Raw genomic sequence first — 19,732 nt, 5'->3', positions numbered from 1 at the left:
ACATGATACCTAAAACGGTAAAAAATTGTAATTCTATTTTACTAACAGCAATGAAAAGTTTTTTTTTTCATTTTTCAATGAATTAGTAAGGATGATAATAATCCTGATAACGTGATAAAAGTGGAGTGATGTTTTGAAGAGAGAAATGACGAAAGCTCCAAGGGAGTTAGAGATTATCCAGATTTAATTTCATAATGAGGATAGAATTCAAATCAAACGCATGCATTCTGCTTCTACTACGGACTACATAGTTACTCGAAGAAATTAAATTGTACTGGCCACCGTAATTTATTGATTCCCCAGATTAATTTCAAATTCAAGTCAAGTTTAACGTCAGTATAAAATGTCTTTCTGTTCTATTGATTTATAACTATTAGTTTAATTAATAAAATAGTAACATATTATATTTACCCTCTGTACTTAGTTTTATTAATGTAGAAGAGAGGCGGACGCGCTGATTAATTATAAATTCGAAATTATTGTGAAATATTTTCCGTAAGTTTACAAACATTTCATATTAAATCACAGATTATCTTCTTATTAGGTATATGCTATTTGATTGTTACGTATTTTTCGACATCAGACTTTAGATACCTAACATTTATCACGTCAAGATGCATGAAAATTTTTCAATAATACCCTCATATACGTTAGAAATTTTCAGATTGATAAGTCTTCGTGTAAATTTCAAAAGAAAGTTACAAATATGGCTATTAATTCATTAGAAAGCGGATACGACGATTCACCAACAAAGTCGGTAGATTCTAGCAGTTGGCGGTTAAACTCCGTTTCGAAGAAATCGAGTCCATGTGTTAATGGAAGTTTAAAGAGTGGTTCAAGTTATCGCAGTAAACAACAATCAAAAAGCCTGATGATATCCCCATACCTCAATGGCGATAAGGTGAAATTACATTCTAGGGTTACAGAGAAAAAAATGGTTCATAAGAAAACCACAGATTTTGTATCTTCATTTCCGTTAGCGGCTAGCATATATAAAGCAAATTCAGATGAATTTAAAATACCCAAGCGGAAGCACAAGAAAGTAAAAAAATCTGTGCTTACCCTTCCCAACGATCTCACTTTACCCCAAGCATGTACTGTAAGCGATATGAATGACTCGGAGTATAATGAGACTAAGAATATAAGGAAGCCTAAACCTAAAAAGAAAAGAAACATTAAAAAATTTCCTGTTGATAAAAATATTGAAATTTATGATAGAGATGCAAGATATTGTTCTCAATTAAACATAAATTTAGACAGCAGTTCAACCGATATGTTTAAACATTTAACGGGTGATGGATCTAGAGTAATAAAAAAATCTAAAACAAATACATATGGGAGAAATCAGGTTGTTGATAATGATGTTTGGGCTGTACTAAGGAATATAAATAAGATCCAGTTCATTCCGTCACCGCCGATGTCCTTAAATAGCATAGTACCGTTGAAAAATAAAAACAAATCAAAAAGAAGGTCAAACGATCGAAAGGATACGAGGTAAGAGAATAACACTTGCATTACCTAAAAATTTTGGTCTAATCAACATTGTAGTTACTTTCCAAAATATTATGTTTATGAGACGCTTCTATTCGATTGTATTTCAAATTGCAATATTATTCACACTTTTACACGTGAACAGAATAATTAAATTCATCTTCTTCAAACCATCATACTTAAAGCTTCGCGAAACTATTCTTATTTTTCTGTCGTTATAGATTTATTGAAACTTGCCGTACTGAAGAATTTGCGTATATATCTTATGATAGCAATTCTATAAACAGTTGTTCTCGCTCAACTAGTTACGATCGTATAACAGTAATTGGAAGGCAAGATGAGGTTAAAGAAACATGTACTAAAATACAAGACGAAAACAGTGAAGTTACAAAAAAAGGGGTTATAACGAACCAAAAAAGTCAGAGGCCGTCACGTATTTCTTCCAATAATAACAAAACTCATGCTTTAAATGATAAACAGGACAATAATGTTAAAGTAAAAACATTAGATGATGATAAACATCATGGCAAATGTTCCGCTAAAAATATTTCAAATAACAACGACGATAATGTTTTAAACGTTGGATGCGAGGATAATAAATCTATGGCATTAGCCACTATTTCCATAAATACAGATTCATATGGTGATACTAACACAAAATCTAATTTTTTGAAAACCATATCACTAAAAACTGGTAAGTGTTTGTATTGTAAATATAAATAAAGCGTTGTGTTAATTAAAAGTTAACTTCAATGTTAAAATTTCAGTGCCTGAAAAATCAAGTTTAACATCTATGAAAGGACGTCAGGATCAATTGAATGGAATAACTAGAGTCGTTGTAAGTAAAGGTAAAGACATAGACAAAGGGAAACAGCAAACTGTAATAAGAAAGCCAAGGCTGGTTACCACTATGCCCAGTTCTTCAGGTGTACCTAAATTATCACAAGCAGATATAAAAAGGCGGCTTGCAAACATGAAGTTTCCTATAGTCGTTACTGGCAAAGACCAAATGAGCTCTTGTATTAAAGTTCCATACAGTGAACCCCTTCAATTTTCTGGCCTGGACAACCAAATTTGGCCATTTATGAGCAAATGGCTTCCAAAAATAAATATCCAAAACGAAAGTATAAATAAACGTTCATCAACTAACGGAAATACGGCAAAACGGAATTTTTATAAATCGCCTGAACGGAATGTTTCCGATGATCGACTTCCTATGACGATGATGAACAATGGTGATCGAAATTGCATAAAGCAAAACAATTGTGTTGAAGAAATTTCCATTAAGCCTAGATTAGTAAAAGACGGTTCTTCTGATCTTGATCCACATGCTTCAAATAAAGTAAGACCAATGCATCAATATAAAGACAAGATGCTCAATATTATATGTAATAAACCATTTTATCACGACACTGTACAACGTTCCATGGACAACAACGCCAAAGATACTAAGCTAAGCGAATTTAATAAAAGTATCAAATATTTTGAAAATCAAATCAATGCACAGAAGTTGATTAAGCAAAAAAACAAATCAGTTTCGATTCCGTCTGAAAGTGCAGTAAATCGTCTCAAGTCAGGAAACATGTGGGCGAAAGCGAAGAGGGCTAGTGATTTTATAGAGAATGTAATAAGAAAGATCAAGTGTGGTATTTATTATGACGAGGAATACCACAGCTTTACTAAAAGTAAGTCATACAATTGTCGTTACATAGGTTTTAAAAAGCTTCCAATAAAAACAATTTGGAAATACCGAAGCTTCGAAAAAAGGGATACGAACTCTTTAGAAAGAATTTATTCGTTGCAGTACTTACATACTTATTTGATCTGCTACTATCGGCATTGACCCAAACATTATATAGTGGTAGAATGTAGATATTTAAATATTTCTAGGGAACTTCAAGTAACAAGTTCAATCCTGATTAATCCGTTCCGATTTAGTTACTTATGAATTTGTGTGAATTATTTATTAATTTGGAGTTAAAAATAACAAATAAACATTTTTACATTAATATCTAATACAGGCTACAATAAAATGGTTTGTTTTTTCAGAAGTGGATGCTGAAGACAGGTACACACAAACGGATTGTGTTGGTCTTACTAATATTGAAGAAGGCAAAGCTAAAAGAGATACAACGGATGTCATTGATGAGACTTTTGATACAAAAAATATTCCAGGATTTGAAGATACATGGCAAGATTTGGAATTAGAATCAATAACTAAGAATCAAATTGCCGTTAAGCATTGTATTACTAACATTGTTGTTCATTTTGATATCGCTTTCCCTTACGATAATACATGCACACTGCAACAGAAGCAATCTTTATCGTGTATTCCAATTGAGATTACTAGCAGCCAAACTAAAATATACAAATATAAGACTTCAATCACGAATGCTATGCTGCCTGCAGAAATATGTACCATATTACCCAAAATGTTAACCAATATTTTTGATACTAATCCAAAGGTAGCATTTCCTAATATTGTGGAAAAGATCGAGTATTCACTACCTACAATAACAGAAGTACAGCATCGTGGTAATTGCGAGCGCTCTTTAAATATTTTTTCACCATACAATTTGTTACCACGAGCGGTTGATTTAAGAAATGGGAAATTTTCTTCTAATATACTTGTGCGAGAAAAGGTCGATATCGAACAAGATAATTTTACTTCCTATAAATATTCTTCTTTCTACAATCTCTTACCAAAAATAAACACATACTTCTGGTGGGGTAATTATATTTATATACCTCGAGTAGATTTCAAATTTATCGATAAAATAATAACAAAAAGGGAAGATAGTTGTGACGCAAATAAATGTATGGCGTTGCTTCCATATGTGCCGCCGAAATTTAATTTCGGTGGTGAGAATACTTTAAAAAATCTCGAAACTAAATTAACGCATGTAGAAAATCCTCGTATTTATTTTGATAGAGCTATATTTGTTAACTTTACATTGCAACAGTTTGGAAATCCAAGTGTGATTGAGTTACGAAACAATCCTTTGGAGGAAGATTCATTTGTAACAAAGAAAAAGGAGAAGGATATAATACACGATAATTTACAAAACAATAATTTAGATAACAATAACGCTTTAGTGCCATACAAAGCTAGTTTTCCGTCATCTAATGTCCACAAGTTGGATAGATATAAGGATGAGATAAAGGACTTTCAGCAACTTTTGATACCACACAAAGTTCAAAGTAAAATGATGTTTGATAACGTGAAAAGAAAAAGAAGTTATATTAGGCTCAATAAGAAATGCAAATCAACATCGAGCATATCTAACTATAAAAAAAGCACATCCTTGCAAAAAATTGCAAATTTGGATGAATTCTTTCAAGCTCTTGGCTTATCTAAAGATATGGGGAGCGTTATTGATGGAAATGTTGAAAGGAAAGTGTTATCCTCAATCATAGAGGTGTGTCCCTACAAAAGTCAAAACCTATTAGTTACTTTTACGTAGGTACATAAGTAAGTGATTATTGTATGATTTAATAATAATTGTTTATATGATTTTTCAAGATGAAAGCTTGGACTTCTGATATTACATCGAGACAGGCATTGTTAGTTCTGTTACTTGCAAATAAAAAAGAAACATCAAATCTTATCCGTTTCCGAACAGTTCTACTTCAGGGGATTGCAATGAATAGAATAACTAAAGCATCTGAATTGGATATGGAGATAGAAGTTATCGAGAGAGAATCTCTAAGTAAATTACCACAGGTAAGTATACGTAATATTAGGTAGAATAGTAGGTAAGTCTAGAAGCTCGTTTACTAATCTATCCAGTCCGTAGAGGGAGAATGAACTATCAATCGCGAACGAATTATTTGGTAAAATCTCTGGTTTTGCAAACCGTTAAGTACATAAATAATTATAAAAAACCTCTTTTTAATTTATTTAAATCCTCGAAGTATGTACTTAGATCAATTTTATTATTACAATTATGTTTGAATGAATGGATGGATGTGTATGTGTGTTTGTTACTCTTTCACGCAAATACTACTGAACCGATTGCAATGAAATTAAGCACACATGTAGAGGGTAACTTTCATTAATACATAGGATAGGTTTTATCCCGTAAATCCCACGGGAACGGGAACTACTTACGCGGGTTTTTCTTTGTAAACGCGGGCAGAAAGCTAGCTGTTGTACATACGATTAGACGTCAAAGTAAGATGGCATGATTTCATTTTGGTGAGCGAATGAGATAATAATATTATGATGTGAAATGTGGCTGTAAAAGTGAAACCATTTAACTATGTGTAAGTGAATCACTAATGACTAGTGTTGCCCGTTGTCCTTAAGTTTTATAAAAATAAAAATATTCGAATCCGAAAATAACGTCTTATAATTTTCTAAGATGTTTCTTGTTTTAGAAATTTAATTACATATGATAACGTTAAATATTTAATTCTTTCAGTGTGAAGGTATTTCATATTTACCGGCTTCGATTGAAAATCAAGATAACCTGTTAGAGGAGCTGTGTTGGATAGCAAAAACTACAGTAAGAATATTATAAATTAATATTACGACGAATTATGATCAACTAGCTTTCCACTCGCGGCATTGCCCGCGCAGTCAAAAAATAACCCGCATAGTTCCCGTTCTCGTGGGATTTCCGGGATAAAACCTATCCTATGTCCTTTTTCGGGTATCAAAATATCTCTATACCAAATTTCATGTAAATTGGTTCGGTAGTTGAGGCGTGATTGAGTAACAGACAGAGTTACTTTCGCATTTATAATATTAAGTATTGATAATATTAATATGTAATATACTGTATATTCCTTAAAATAAATAATGCCTTGGAATTTATAATTTGAAACTTTCTTTCTATAAATGAAATAGAGATGAACTTTATCAATAATACGAGAAATGTGTTGATTGACTTTTTTGCAGGCTTCAGACTACCAAAGACCTTTCGATAAATCATCAGAGCGTTTGCTAAAGTCCTTGCTATGCAAGCGAAAAAAACTAAATCCTTCATATCTACGTGTTATGGCAAGATATGTAGGACTTGGCCTACTTAACGCTAAGTAAACGAAATTTCATCAAACATTGTGATTGTCTGTGCTATGGTGGTGATGAATTATTTTTTATATTTTTTTTTGTGAAATGTGCTTGTGTAAATCGTTTTATCTTTGGATTGATATTAAATTATATTATTTAGTTTTGGTTTTAATTGAGCAATGAAACAATGTTAGAAGTTTTTTTACAACTTTATTTTAAGACATTTCACTTCTGCGGTGCACTCGTACTTGAGCTCTTGGAATCGCGAATTGAAGCTGAACGTCTACGTTTGATCTCCTCTTGACGACGTACCTTTAAACAAACATTTTTATTATTATTACCACAATTAAAATGAACCAAGGTATTTGGCTTAAAATGTGTTGAATCATTTCTTCAATAAAATTGTGGCTGATTTAATACCTTTACCTACATTAATGGTAAGAAAAGGGGTAAGACACAGCAATTTTTCTTACAACTGAATATGATCACTATAAATTATTATAGTTATATGATACCAGTTGTTATTACTATTTTCCAACAACCCAAAACCTAATTAAACTTGATATATATATACTAGATTCAATAGAAGTACCTTAGATTCCTTCTTCCTTTGAGCCAGAAGCTTGGCATATTCAGCCTCGGAGGACTTGCGTTTAGCCAGGCGTTTCTTCTTCAGCGCCAATCGGTGGCGTCTGCGCTGCAGCACTACAGGGGTGACTAGCCTTTGGATCTTGGGAGCCTATAAGATAAAAAATTAAATTAAATATGATAGAAAAGAAAAACAAGAGAGAGAAATTAAGCATGATGATTGAGATTTAAGAAATAAAATTCTGACTGAAATTATATTTTTATAAGGGCCGATTTTTCAATCCTTGGTTAAAATATATCCTTCCAATAAAGTATTACACAAACATTTTAAAATGTCACCTATAAACTGTTAAATGTGGACAATTAGAATAAATTTTTGAAATGGTAGTTTAATGTGTTATTTGATGAATAAGTTTTAACCAAGGATTGAAAAATCAGCCCTAAATATATTAAATTGTCTTAATACATTTCTAGATATATGTATAGATAACAGTGGAAAATGTTGCAAAGGAAAGTAATATAAGTGCTGAAGTTTTAATGTCTTGCTCACTGTAAAAGTAGACAGACATAAGCCTGAATCTTCTGCTCGGAGCTAATTTATTTTACCCTGGTTTTCATTTCAACCAAGTTATTGAACATGATTAAAGACATTCAACCCAGGGGGAGCTAACTAAAGGTCATAATAATTTGATGAAGAAATTATTTTATAAGTATTCTATTGAAGTGTAATTTTGATAATTTACTTTGAAAATGCCTAAATCTGAATGATTGATAAATTTGAGCAATTTTAACTTCTATAAGTTCATGATTCAGTTAAATTTATACGAACAAACAACCAGAACTAGATTTATATGAATACAAACATAATAAAACATTATAATAATAATCTATTGATTGTCAATTATATTTACTATATGTAATTGGATAGTTAAGATTTTTTGAATTGTGTTGCACCTGATTTTCAAGTATTTATAAAGTAAGACAAGAAAATTTTAATATTGAGTATTACAATTAAAAAAAGGTATAAATCAAAGAGAACTTACCTTATACCTGGGTTTGGCATTTTCCTTGCCCTCCTTAGCAGGGAGCAGACGTTTGACGACGTAGCGACGTACATCATCTTGTTTGGTCAAGTTGAAGAGCTTGCGGATCTTGGACGCTCTCTTGGGTCCGAGACGACGGGGCACATTGCCGTCTGTAAGTCCAGGAATTTCCTATAAAGATTGTATAAATATTTGAGTTTACTTTTAATTAATCTTGATACAATGTTGTTTTATAACAGAATTGTTTTGTATGATCCTTATAATGGAACATCACTACTGTAAATAAAGTAGCAATACACCTTAGGAACTTATAATTTCCCCTGCCGCATATAATTACCTAGATTTGCAGATCTAGGAAACAGTAAGAACAGGGTTTCATTCATCAAGATTATTATTTATTACCATATTTTGAAATAAAAATCAAACTTACTTGAGCACCCTTGCGCACAATAACAAGGGCCAACACAGATAAGTTGGCATCTACAATGCAACCACGCACTGATTTACGTTTTCTTTCACCATCACGACGAGGTCTGTAGCAAGAGTGGCCCTTGGACATCAACAAACGAACACGGCCTAAAATTAAATAAAAGCCCGTATTTTAGAAACGAGTAGGTACGATAGTGGCAAACGTAAAACAGTTCTCAATAAGTTGGCACCTAACCTCAAAATAGTTTAATGTTGTTATTAAAAAATAAAAATTACAAAGTGCGAAATTTTCATGTCGAAGAAAAAATATATTTTCGTGTACTTACTGTTGGTGAGGACACCTTGTTTCATCGGGAAACCCTGTTTGTCGTTGCCACCGGCAACACGTAGAATATAACCCTTCCATTCATCGCCTAGCTGGTCAGCTTCAACTTCAGCGCCCATACGCTTCTCGTAGAAGATACGGAGCTTGTGCTCATCCACAACTTCGAATAATTTCTGGCATCCCGTTGCCGGGTAGGATACGTTCAACTAAAAACAACGAAACAAGGTTATTTTCTATCACATTTTAAACTGTTTATGTTGCGAAGTCGTTATGGTAGTTTGTCAATATGAAATTAAAATCGATCATGAATCGATTTTACAGTATTAGCTATACTTGAAAATAAACTTAGAAAACTCAAGGCATGAGAATCGTTCTTTTCCAACACTTGCATTTCATCACACTTTATCAAACGTATCACAGCACATTATGAATTAAATCACACATTTATCTGTAGACAAATTAATATTAATGATCACTCATTGAATATTTTACTTATCCATTATTTTATATATTAAATAAAAACATTTTCTAAGAACCTTCATGACTGCGGCTAGCTCCTTCGAACGTCAGCCATGAAAAAGGACCATTGACAATGTAAAATTAAGATCAACAACAAGTCAACAACTATCATATTTTTTTTACTACATGTAACACTTTACTATAGACAAAGTTTATTCATGCTCTGTGATGCTTGATATTCTTGATATTAGATTATTATTTTATTGCTGACTAGCTTACCACCCGCGGCTTCGCCAGCTTTGTCTTTGTCTAAAACCTAATAAATTATATACTCAAACCTTCCTATTGAATCACTCTATCTATTAAAAAAAACCGCATCAAAATCCATTGCGTAGTTTTAAAGAATTAAGCATACAAAGGGACATGGGGACAGAGAAAGCGACTTTGTTTTATATTATGTAGTGATGATGAAGAGTTTGTTTGTTTGTTTGAACGCGGTAATCTCAGGGACCAGTAGGGTCCGATTTCAAAAATTATTTCAGTGTTGGATTATTGGATGGCCCATTTTATCGAGGACGGCTAAAGGATATATTTCATCACGCTAAGACAACAGAAGCGGAGACACGCGGGTGAAGCCGCGGAGCACAGCAGCTAGTTTAAAATATATCAAATCTTAATATTACTAATACTACACGTAAAATATATGACGGAGTAACAGCAATAGCACGTAAAGTACATAAAGGAGCATTAACATTTAATTTAGTTCATCAATCTAACTATACTTTGCATTCAGTTCCAATCCTGTAAACTTTTGTTTAAAATAGAAAAAAAATAATATTAAGATATGTGTAAATAAATGGAAAATAGGGATACCTTTCTGTTTGCAATAAGTTATTATTACGTTTATTTCATACTACCTGCTCCGCGCGGTTTCACCCCCGTTCCTTCACTCCTGTTGCCCGTAGCGTGATGAAATATAGCCTATAACCTTCCTCGATAAATGGGCTATCTAACACCGAAAGAATTTTTCAAATCGGACCAGTAGTTCCCGAGATTAGTGCGTTCAAACAAACAAACAAACAAACTCTTCAGCTTTATAACATTAGTATAGATAATTTAATAAGATAATATATTACGATATACTTTGACTACAATATTATAGTCTACTTAACTAATGCCACGCCGGTGACTGGTCATCCACATTCATAGGAATCAAATAGGAATGTATACATTTTCCACAGACCATTTTCCCATAAAAAAGTTTGTACATGTTACGTGTGTCGCTCACGGTCACGGTGATAGCTGAGAAAAACTTATGCCGGCTCATGCAATTGTGGGTTTGCCACAGAATAGGGGTTTGCGTTCAGCGTAGATATATATTCATGCGAATATTTCTGGCCGGCATTAGCAAATAGTTCAAGCAACTTTGAAACACGCAACATGCGGAAAACAACTTCTCAACGAATTATTGATGATTCATAACAAATAACGGTTATTATGAAAGTAAACATTATATTACAGCCACATTACAGCTGATGTTGGTTTGTTTTTACTTACAAGCACAATGGACCTGACAACACTGATTATCTATGGAATATAAGTGACAGTGACATTTGACACTTTTGACAAGTGCAAGACGCAAGTATTCGTCATTTGGCCCCTCAGAGTTTGGCCTTTGGCCCGATTAATGTAATCTGTAGACTGTATAAATTCATCATATTGCAAAACCTTTAAATGGAATTAAGTTCTTTAAATCCATTCATTTAAATTCTTTACTTCGACGTGTGGTGTACAGTCCTTGATTCAAAGTTATTTTGGATTTTATTTATTTGATAAAAATCAAGTGTTAACTATTTTTCTTTTTAACTAAAATTAATGTTTACAAATTATTTCCAAAATGAATAACGAAGATCATAAAGTTTTGGCTCACAGGCAACATGTTAAATACTTTATGCGATTTTTAAATATTTTACCCTCATCATTATCATCTCATGATACAACAAGGTAAACTTTGCTACAAACACAACTTTTGATAAACAAAGTAGCTTTATATATAGATTTGTTAATTTATTAAATTAATATTAAAAACAAATAATACGATTAATTTTTCCATTTAATTTGATTCATTAATAAATTACCTTCTTTTTTTGACTCTGTAATTTTGTTACAATTTAATGCTATTAAAAATTTTTTCAGAGTTACTATAGCATACTTTTCCGTATCTGGTCTAGATGTCTTGGGCTCCATTTCATCAATATCTATAGAACTTCAAAGAAGGATAGTAGATTGGTTATATCAATTGCAAGTCCATCCAGACAAGGATAGTAAGTAAAAATTATTGAACATTTAAAAATTTCAATAAGTTCATCTTAATAAGCCCCATTTATTCTTTAAGCCTCTTTTTTTATTATTTACTGACCCTAACCATTCCAGGCATTAAATTTAATGGTAGGAAGTGAATAAATATATAAATTCATTTAAATAAATGTTCCTTTATTCAAACTCAAACATTTATTCACTACTAGGTTTCTGCCCCTGGGGCTTCGCCCGCGCAGTCAAAGAAAAACCCGCATAGTTCCCGTTCCCGTGGGATTTTCGGGATTGTTTCATTTTCCCGGGATAAAAAGTAGCCTATGTCCTTTCTCGGGTATCAAAATATCTCCATTCCTTTCATGACAATTGGTTCAGTTGTTTAGGCGTGATTGAGTAACAGACAGACAGACAGAGTTACTTTCGCATTTATAATATTAGTGTATGGATTTAGATATGAAGCATTTCTTTTTACCACCGATTCGGAAAACAGTGTCTACGGAGAAGAACGGCCAAAATTCTGTAATTCTAACAACCACTTTGTCTTTAGTGTCTTGTATTTTCATTTTTGTGTAATACTCTGTATAAGTACTGAATGATTTGGGTACTTTTTAATTTCATTTCACTCTATTTGGTTATAGTTACTATTTGGTATAATGGTAATATATGATATTTTTTATCAGTTATCATTTTATGGTTAATTCAAAGGTATTTATATGTTTAATTGTTTGGGATTTATTAAAAAAAAAAACCTAATTTGTAAAAGGATTTGAGGCTGGGTATCTCAGCAGCAGTTATCTCCTCGCTTAAGAAATTTTGTGTAAACACTCATAAGGCCACAAGATTAGTTTTTTTATTTTATAGAGCAAACATACGTGAGGCTATAAGTTCACTTAAATAGTAGCTACTTGTTATGTCAATCTAATATTTGCATATTTGATAAGACACAGTTATAATATAGTTAAACATTAGCATATCAAACTATTAAATTTCAGATTAACTGCTTTTGAAAAGAAAACTTAGTAATTATGTATCAATAGGAAAGTTTAATGACATGTAAAATTTGTCAAATTTACATGGCTTTACTTTTTTACGCAATGTTAAAAATAATCATAGTTTATTTTTACATTAAATTAATAATAGTACATCGATTAGAGGACTCTAGAAGTCAGTCGCTATATACTGCTAACAGAACTAAAGCTACTCCAAAGACTGGTCAAGAGCTACTAATCCACTTTCAATCTATACTTAATATTATAAAGATTTTGTTTGTTTCTTTGAACGCGCTAAATTCAGAAACTACTGGGCCGATTTGCAAAATTATTTCGGTGTTAGATAGCCCATTTATCGAAGAAGGCTATATGAGCGGAGCACTGCGGGTAAAACGGCGGAGCACAGGTAGTTTTAAATAATCGGTCAAGAGCGATTCGGAATTGCGTCACTAAGGTCTCCATATTTCACATGTTATTGTAATAAGTATGTGCATAATTTTGTTACGTATTTTAGCTGGTGACATGTCCGCATGTGGCTTCCAAGGATCATCGACGGTGAACATCGATTTGAGTTCCGAGAACAAAATGTACCGTTGCGGTCACCTTGCGATGACGTACACCGGTCTCTGCGTGCTGTTGGCATTGGGAGACGATCTCTCAAGGCTTAATCGTAAAGCAATAGTGGAAGGTTTGTTTGTTTTATTAGTCTGATTTTAATAGACGTATTAATATTAACGATCTGAATAAAAAAATAGCTTAGACTGTCCGATACTTAAAAAAATAGCGCGTGTGCTGAGCACACGTGTCAAAAGTGAAACTTCTTTGGCAAGTTTTATTGATATCGAAATCGTCGCCTTACTCCATGTTGTGACGGTATTACCATGACGCGATCTTTAAATTTTACTCTCAACACGCCTAAAGAAGTTTCACTTAAAAAATAGTATGGCAATAAATATGCATTGATTAACTAATGACTTGATGATAAGATAAAATAAACTTTTATAATTCGATTGAGATATTTCACGTAAGCTGTAAGTAGTTCATTAATTTCTTAACAATAGCAGGTGCATTCGTGCATGTCGGATAAAAAATATCTAATTGTGTCAAAATTAATCTTAAAAACCTAGAAATCTAATATTATAAAAACTCTAAATATATTATTTTTGACCTTGCAACAAAGATATTATCAAAAGACGTTTTCAGACAAAAGCAAAAAAAGAACTTTAAATAATATATTTATCTTTAAAAATTATAATTATTAAATAATTTTAGTTCGTTTGATATTATCTATATAATATAAAGTATTAATATAGTTCCGTATTTATTTTCAGGTGTAAAAGCCTTGCAAACAAAGGAAGGTAATTTCTCAGCAACACTTTCAGGCTGTGAATCTGATATGCGATTTGTATATTGTGCTGCATGTATTAGCTATATACTCAATGATTGGTCTGGCTTCAACATAAAGAGGGCTACAGATTATATTATAAAATCAATAGTGAGTATGTTTTATTCACAGGTTTTATTCTAGAACAAGTTGTCATAATATGTTATTTGTATTTTATAATCCATACTAATATTATAAATGCCAAAGTAACTCTGTCTGTCTGTCTGTTACTCAATCACGCCTAAACTACTGAACCAATTTGCATGGAATTTGGTATGGAGATATTTTGATACCCGAGAAAGGACATAGGCTACCTTTTATTGCGAAATATGTACCACGGGCGAAGCCGGGGCGGACCACTAGTAAGGAATAAAGAATATTGCAAGTTAACGAGTAGCGAACAATTTAATTGCGCCCTTAGCCTTAGGGACTATAACAAAATATATATATTTCGTGGTGTTAAAATAATTATGATGAAAGTATTTTTTTTGAAAATATTTTAATTTATATAAGTTACGTTTACTTAACAATATCTTAAATTAACTTAACAATTCTTTTCAGGGTTATGATTATGGAATTGCCCAATGTCCGGAGCTGGAATCTCACGGAGGAACAACATTTTGTGCCCTAGCAACACTTAGTTTAACTAATCAGTTAGACCGACTAAGTGAAGAGCAAATAGAAGGTCTTAGAAGGTGGTTATTGATGCGCCAAATAGACGGTTTCCAGGGCAGACCGAACAAACCAGTTGACACCTGCTACAGTTTTTGGGTCGGAGCATCTTTAAAGATTTTGGACTCCTTGAATCTCTCTAACTTTTCCAATAATAGAAATTATGTATATGAAACTCAAGATTGTGTGGTTGGCGGCTTTTCAAAATGGCCCGACACTTGCACCGACCCAATGCATACATATCTAGGTTTGGCTGGCTTGAGTCTCATTGGCGAGAGTGGATTGTTAGAAATAGTTCCCACATTGAATATAACGAAACGTGCTCACGATCATTTGAAATCACTACACGAACAATGGGCGGGCGGATCATAGCTATAAATAATTTTAAATATACACGAAGTTTGTCCCGGTGTTGCCATATCAAAAAATGTTACATTAATTTTGGCGGCGTCGATTCGCTTTCAATTAAAATTTTGCCTGAAGTTGTTGTATTGCCACCGTTGCTGTTATATTTTGCGTGAGTTGTTAGTACTTAAAGAGTTTAGGTAATTAGGTGCTAAATCAATATGAATTAAGTGTTATATGATAGATTTTATAATGTGAAACAACGACATTGTAATTTTATTCTATTTTAAGAAAGCGGGAGTTTCGAGTAGATAAGAAGGTTTTAAAATAGATTTAATCGTGATAATCCATTTGTGTCAATTGCATCGATCTTATTTTAAAAATTTAGCTTATTCACAAACGAACTCCTGATTGGAGAGGTTTCCAATGTTTTTTTTTTCAGTTTTTTTTATCATTATCGTCAAATTAACTCGCTTTTTATTTAAATAGAGTAAAATTGATATGAATTATAAATTATTCATTTTTTATGGTGCCATTTTTGTTTTAATGGCAAAATTTTTGATAGTTAGGTATTTATTGCACAAATTTTAATTGTAAATTTATATTTTTGGTAAAGAAAAAGATACACACAGAAAATATAGTAAAACGCACAGGGTGAATTCAATTACTATTTATAATATTGTTTTAAGTAAAGATTTCATGATTGATTTAAAATTTACTTTATTTGCTAAGCCGATTTCAACACTGCTTCGTTTTATAAATATAAATTGATAAAAGCCAAATGAATCGGTTATAATGAAATTACAGTTTTGATGAAATAGTAATGTATTCTTATCCTAATCTAAAGTCATAATATATGCTTCAGTTATCCGCTAAAGTGGTTTCTCGAGGATGGCATTTAAATGGATTAAAATTAGTGATGTGGTACACACGTCATTTTACAATTAACAAGTTCATATTTCAATACAGTGGTGCTTTCTAAATCCTGAATTCTTGATACAACAACTAGAGTTTCAATAGCCGATTCATGAGTATTTATAATTTATATGTATGTATGTATGTATGTAGTTAGTTCATTTCAAATTGAATACTCGTCACATACTTAAATAACAGAATAGAAAATAACAAAAATTCCTATCATGAGTGCTTTTATTTAGTTGTGGAAATAGTCACTGCTAGTCTTTAACTCAGATAATTTAGCTGTATAAAACAATACAACATTTTATGTCTTAGAAACATTTCTATGAACAATTTTAATTTTATCTCTATGAGTAAGTAGCTATAAAACTCTACTGTCCAGTTATATCAAAAATCTTAAAAATGCGCTTTGACTCAAGTTGTTATAACAAATAGTGCAGTATTATATAATATCTCTTCTAAATTTTTATTTATTTTAGCATTTTAAAATTAATATGGAAAAACCATACAGTCATTATATTATTAGGTATCTATATATGTACTAATGTATTTTTATTGCTTCCGTATTCGAAAATATAGTAATAGATTTTAACATATAATTTAACAATGAGGCGGAAAATTGTTTTCAAATTACACATTTTTTTATTACAGTAGGTAGTGTTGTTTAAAAAAAATGTTCTTTTTTGTTTTAATCTTTCTATTAATTTGCATTTAGCAATTAAAATAATTTTTTAAATTATACTAATACTTAATTTTAGATATATCTACATAATTATAACATTGTGAACCAATTTTTTGTAGATAAATTAAAATAAATTACCATGAAAAACGGTTTATTATTTACAACTTCCGCAACTTAGCGTAATCTTAGGTACCCTCAATTTAATTATATATTTATATATTTAATGTTTATCATTTGTACGAATCTAAAACGATTAAATATTTATGATATAATTTACATTAATAAAAATCAACTTCACATAATAATAATTAGTATATTTGGTAGTTTCTATTAAAAATATAGAGGCACGAAGCACCACGCGTTACCTTCTTTAGTTTGAATGGAAATCTTGTTTCGATTTTTTTTTATAGAGAGGCGCTAAATTAATTAGTAAGAATATAGAAATTAGTACCTATACTTATACGTAAGTGAATAATATCAGTGTATCTAAATAAAGTTGAAACACCTTGCACACACTAAATAAGATGTTTATGAGTACAAAAAGCTACAGTTTGAATTCTATGCTATGAAACTTAGTACTTTAATTAAATGAGAGTTTTTATTTAATAATTTCTAAAGCTTAGGTATGTGTACATAAGCTAAATCACTGCCCTCAGTGTCAGTGCCCAGTATCATCAAAATCCGTTTAGTGGTTCTCGCGTGAAAGAGTAGGTACCATAGGAATCTACATTTACATAGAATAAATAGATTGAATGCTGTAAGAATGCTGTAGACGCCGTATGCAAGAGTATGTAGGCACTTTTTATTTTATAAACAAATATAAAATATGTACCTATAATATCAAATATGATTGATTCGAATTACTTAATGAAAATTCAGATTTTTTTAGAAAATATAAAAGTTTTTGTTCATTATTATAGGTATTTTTAACAATCATATTGATATCGTATGCCTCCAAAATGATTTTAACGATTTGCATTTGAATCGTAAGCGAAACATAATCTTATCTATTTAGAATTTCCTTTCCTTATTTCCATTAATTAACAAGAAAACAGATCGGATAGATAAAAGGACTATAAATCTTAATGATGAATAGGTGAGCTCACTCCTTGGATCAGAATTGTAAATTGCTTATTTGTGCGTATTCGTGGCCGCCGATAAAATCGGGCCGTTGGATAAAATGTATCTGCCGTATTAGTTGACATTTCAATCTTATTCCAGCTCACAACACTTAAACTTTGTTTGCTTAATCTTATCTCATTTATTTCTGTGAATAATTACTTAAACATTTAGATTGTGTAATATATTGTACAATACAAATTCCTACTTACCTATCTACCTACGCATTTTGCGTAAGACTCATTAGTGCTTTATTTAATCCCGTTTTACATAGTATTCTTCAAGCTCATCAAATCTTACCCACGAGTACCTACATAGATATTTTGTATTATAAAACTATTCGTCTTATATTGTATGTAAAATTTTTACCAATAAGCTATTTTTCAAATTGTTCATTCAAAATTTTCGTAGCAGTGTCATAATTACAGATATGAGGTAACCTAAATTTACTTTGAAATAAATTCACGTTTCAAATAAATTCGAGAAGCAAAATTGTAACACCTTTGGCGTCTAAGGGCGGCCGTACACGGACCGCTCGAGCAGTTAACGGCTGAGCGACGTACATGGACGGCTCGAGCGGTCGGCGTCAACTGCTCGAGCCGTCGGTTGTTGGCCGCTCGAGCCGTCGCTACCAACCGCTCGAGCCGTTGATTTTTTTGACTAGTCAAGTCATTGATTTTCAGGGGTATAGGGAGCCGTCGACGGCTCTAGCGCAGTCAACGGCTCGAGCAGTCAGTGTATGCCTCACGACCGCTCGCGAGCCGTCAACGGCACGATGGAATTTCGTCATGCAGTTGACGGCTTGAAGCGGTCGCGACGGCTCGAGCCGTCACGTGTACGGCGGTGAATGAATGCCTATAGTTCACCGCGCGGTCGCGGCTTCAAGCGGTCGGTCTCAACTGCTTGAAGCGGTCCGTGTACGGCCGCCCTAACCTACTTACTGCTTTACGATATTTCACATCTGTAAAAATATTTCGAGTCGAAACCAATTTATTGAATTCACATAAAGCGTAGCGTCCATACGGCGAACCTTTTGAAATACGATTTCCGGCGTTCATTGAACAGCGTTAACCTATCTTAAATGCACAAGTGTGCTGAGGAGATAGCATAGTTCTCGCTAATACTTCGGTAAGTCGAGTCTCGGCTTTAGTCCCCCTGAGCCCGGTTTCAGCGTAGATATCTGAAAACCATACTGCTCGTATAAGTAATGAAGCGCCTACATAACGGCGAATAAAACGCGGTGGGGCGATTTACCGGTATACCAGAGTGTTTCCGGCTGACTTACAAAATGTATTTTATTTTGCTCGGGTTTCCTAGTTTGGTTTGAACTACTGCTTTCCGAATCGAAGAATTCGTTGCTTATTCATGAACAGGGATATAACTAATTTCGTTTTCTGTAACTGACATCTATTTTGGTATCAATACACATCTACTAACAGATAGGTATAGACACAATATAAAAATCATATTTATAGAGGCTATTTAGCATAGTGTCAGTTTGTCATAGAATATGAATCAATGCAAATATTGTAACTCAACTAGGTATATTTTCACATATCAGGAAACATGTCATTGTAAGCAATCTCTTTAGTGAAGTGTTTAATCGCTATACATCTTGACACGTACATTAATATTATATATTGTATATTAAACGTATAAGTAGGTTCTGTGATCTGTCGTGACGCACTGAGCCAATTTCACGCTCGCTCTAATACCTACTCCGAGGCCTCGAAATGTTGAGACAAACTGATGAGCTACGTTAAGTCATAAGGGAATTAAGACATGACACCTCATTTGAATGGCTTGATAACTGATTAAGTGAGATAAGTACTTATAATTCTGCTATTTGGTTACGAAACAATTAGTTATACAGAATACTGCTGTAATACATTACCTAAATAATATTGTATTTTTGAAGTGAAACTTCTTTATCGGGGTTTGGAAAAAAATTGACTGTAACA

At 32.4% G+C, this 19,732-nt stretch overlaps 3 protein-coding genes across 5 annotated transcripts; 2 read left to right on the top strand and 1 right to left on the bottom strand.

The window, feature by feature from the left end:
- Positions 1-342: 342 nt before the first annotated feature.
- On the top strand, positions 343-6,664 carry LOC123698616. 3 transcript variants are annotated; one of them, XM_045645337.1, is made up of 8 exons: positions 344-495; positions 665-1,494; positions 1,713-2,185; positions 2,259-3,176; positions 3,541-4,910; positions 5,015-5,215; positions 5,916-5,999; positions 6,395-6,664. In XM_045645337.1, the coding sequence occupies exons 2-8, from the start codon at positions 707-709 to the stop codon at positions 6,533-6,535; spliced, it is 3,975 nt and encodes a 1,324-aa protein (XP_045501293.1). In that variant the 5' UTR covers positions 344-495; positions 665-706; the 3' UTR covers positions 6,536-6,664. The 3 variants fall into 3 exon arrangements, with proteins under 3 accessions (XP_045501294.1, XP_045501293.1, XP_045501291.1); XM_045645335.1 differs by having other exon boundaries at positions 655-1,494; XM_045645338.1 differs by lacking the exon at positions 5,916-5,999 and having other exon boundaries at positions 343-495; positions 655-1,494.
- Positions 6,665-6,698: 34 nt separating this feature from the next.
- On the bottom strand, positions 6,699-9,516 carry LOC123698607 (40S ribosomal protein S6). The gene is made up of 6 exons (XM_045645324.1): positions 9,427-9,516; positions 8,892-9,096; positions 8,567-8,712; positions 8,137-8,307; positions 7,098-7,244; positions 6,699-6,817 (listed from the first exon to the last, which is right to left on the bottom strand). Exons 1-6 carry the CDS (start codon positions 9,430-9,432, stop codon positions 6,731-6,733), a joined length of 762 nt encoding a protein of 253 aa, XP_045501280.1. The 5' UTR covers positions 9,433-9,516; the 3' UTR covers positions 6,699-6,730.
- Positions 9,517-11,029: 1,513 nt separating this feature from the next.
- LOC123698611 (geranylgeranyl transferase type-1 subunit beta) lies at positions 11,030-15,579 on the top strand. The gene is made up of 5 exons (XM_045645330.1): positions 11,030-11,353; positions 11,546-11,673; positions 13,166-13,339; positions 13,983-14,146; positions 14,597-15,579. The coding sequence occupies exons 1-5, from the start codon at positions 11,247-11,249 to the stop codon at positions 15,077-15,079; spliced, it is 1,056 nt and encodes a 351-aa protein (XP_045501286.1). The 5' UTR covers positions 11,030-11,246; the 3' UTR covers positions 15,080-15,579.
- Positions 15,580-19,732: the final 4,153 nt, after the last annotated feature.

Source organism: Colias croceus, chromosome 16 (assembly GCF_905220415.1).
Source record: "Colias croceus chromosome 16, ilColCroc2.1".
NCBI classification, from domain to species: Eukaryota; Metazoa; Arthropoda; class Insecta; order Lepidoptera; family Pieridae; genus Colias; species Colias croceus.
The sequence above is the reverse complement of the archived record's forward strand: the minus strand, read 5'-3'. Positions and strand labels throughout refer to the sequence as shown.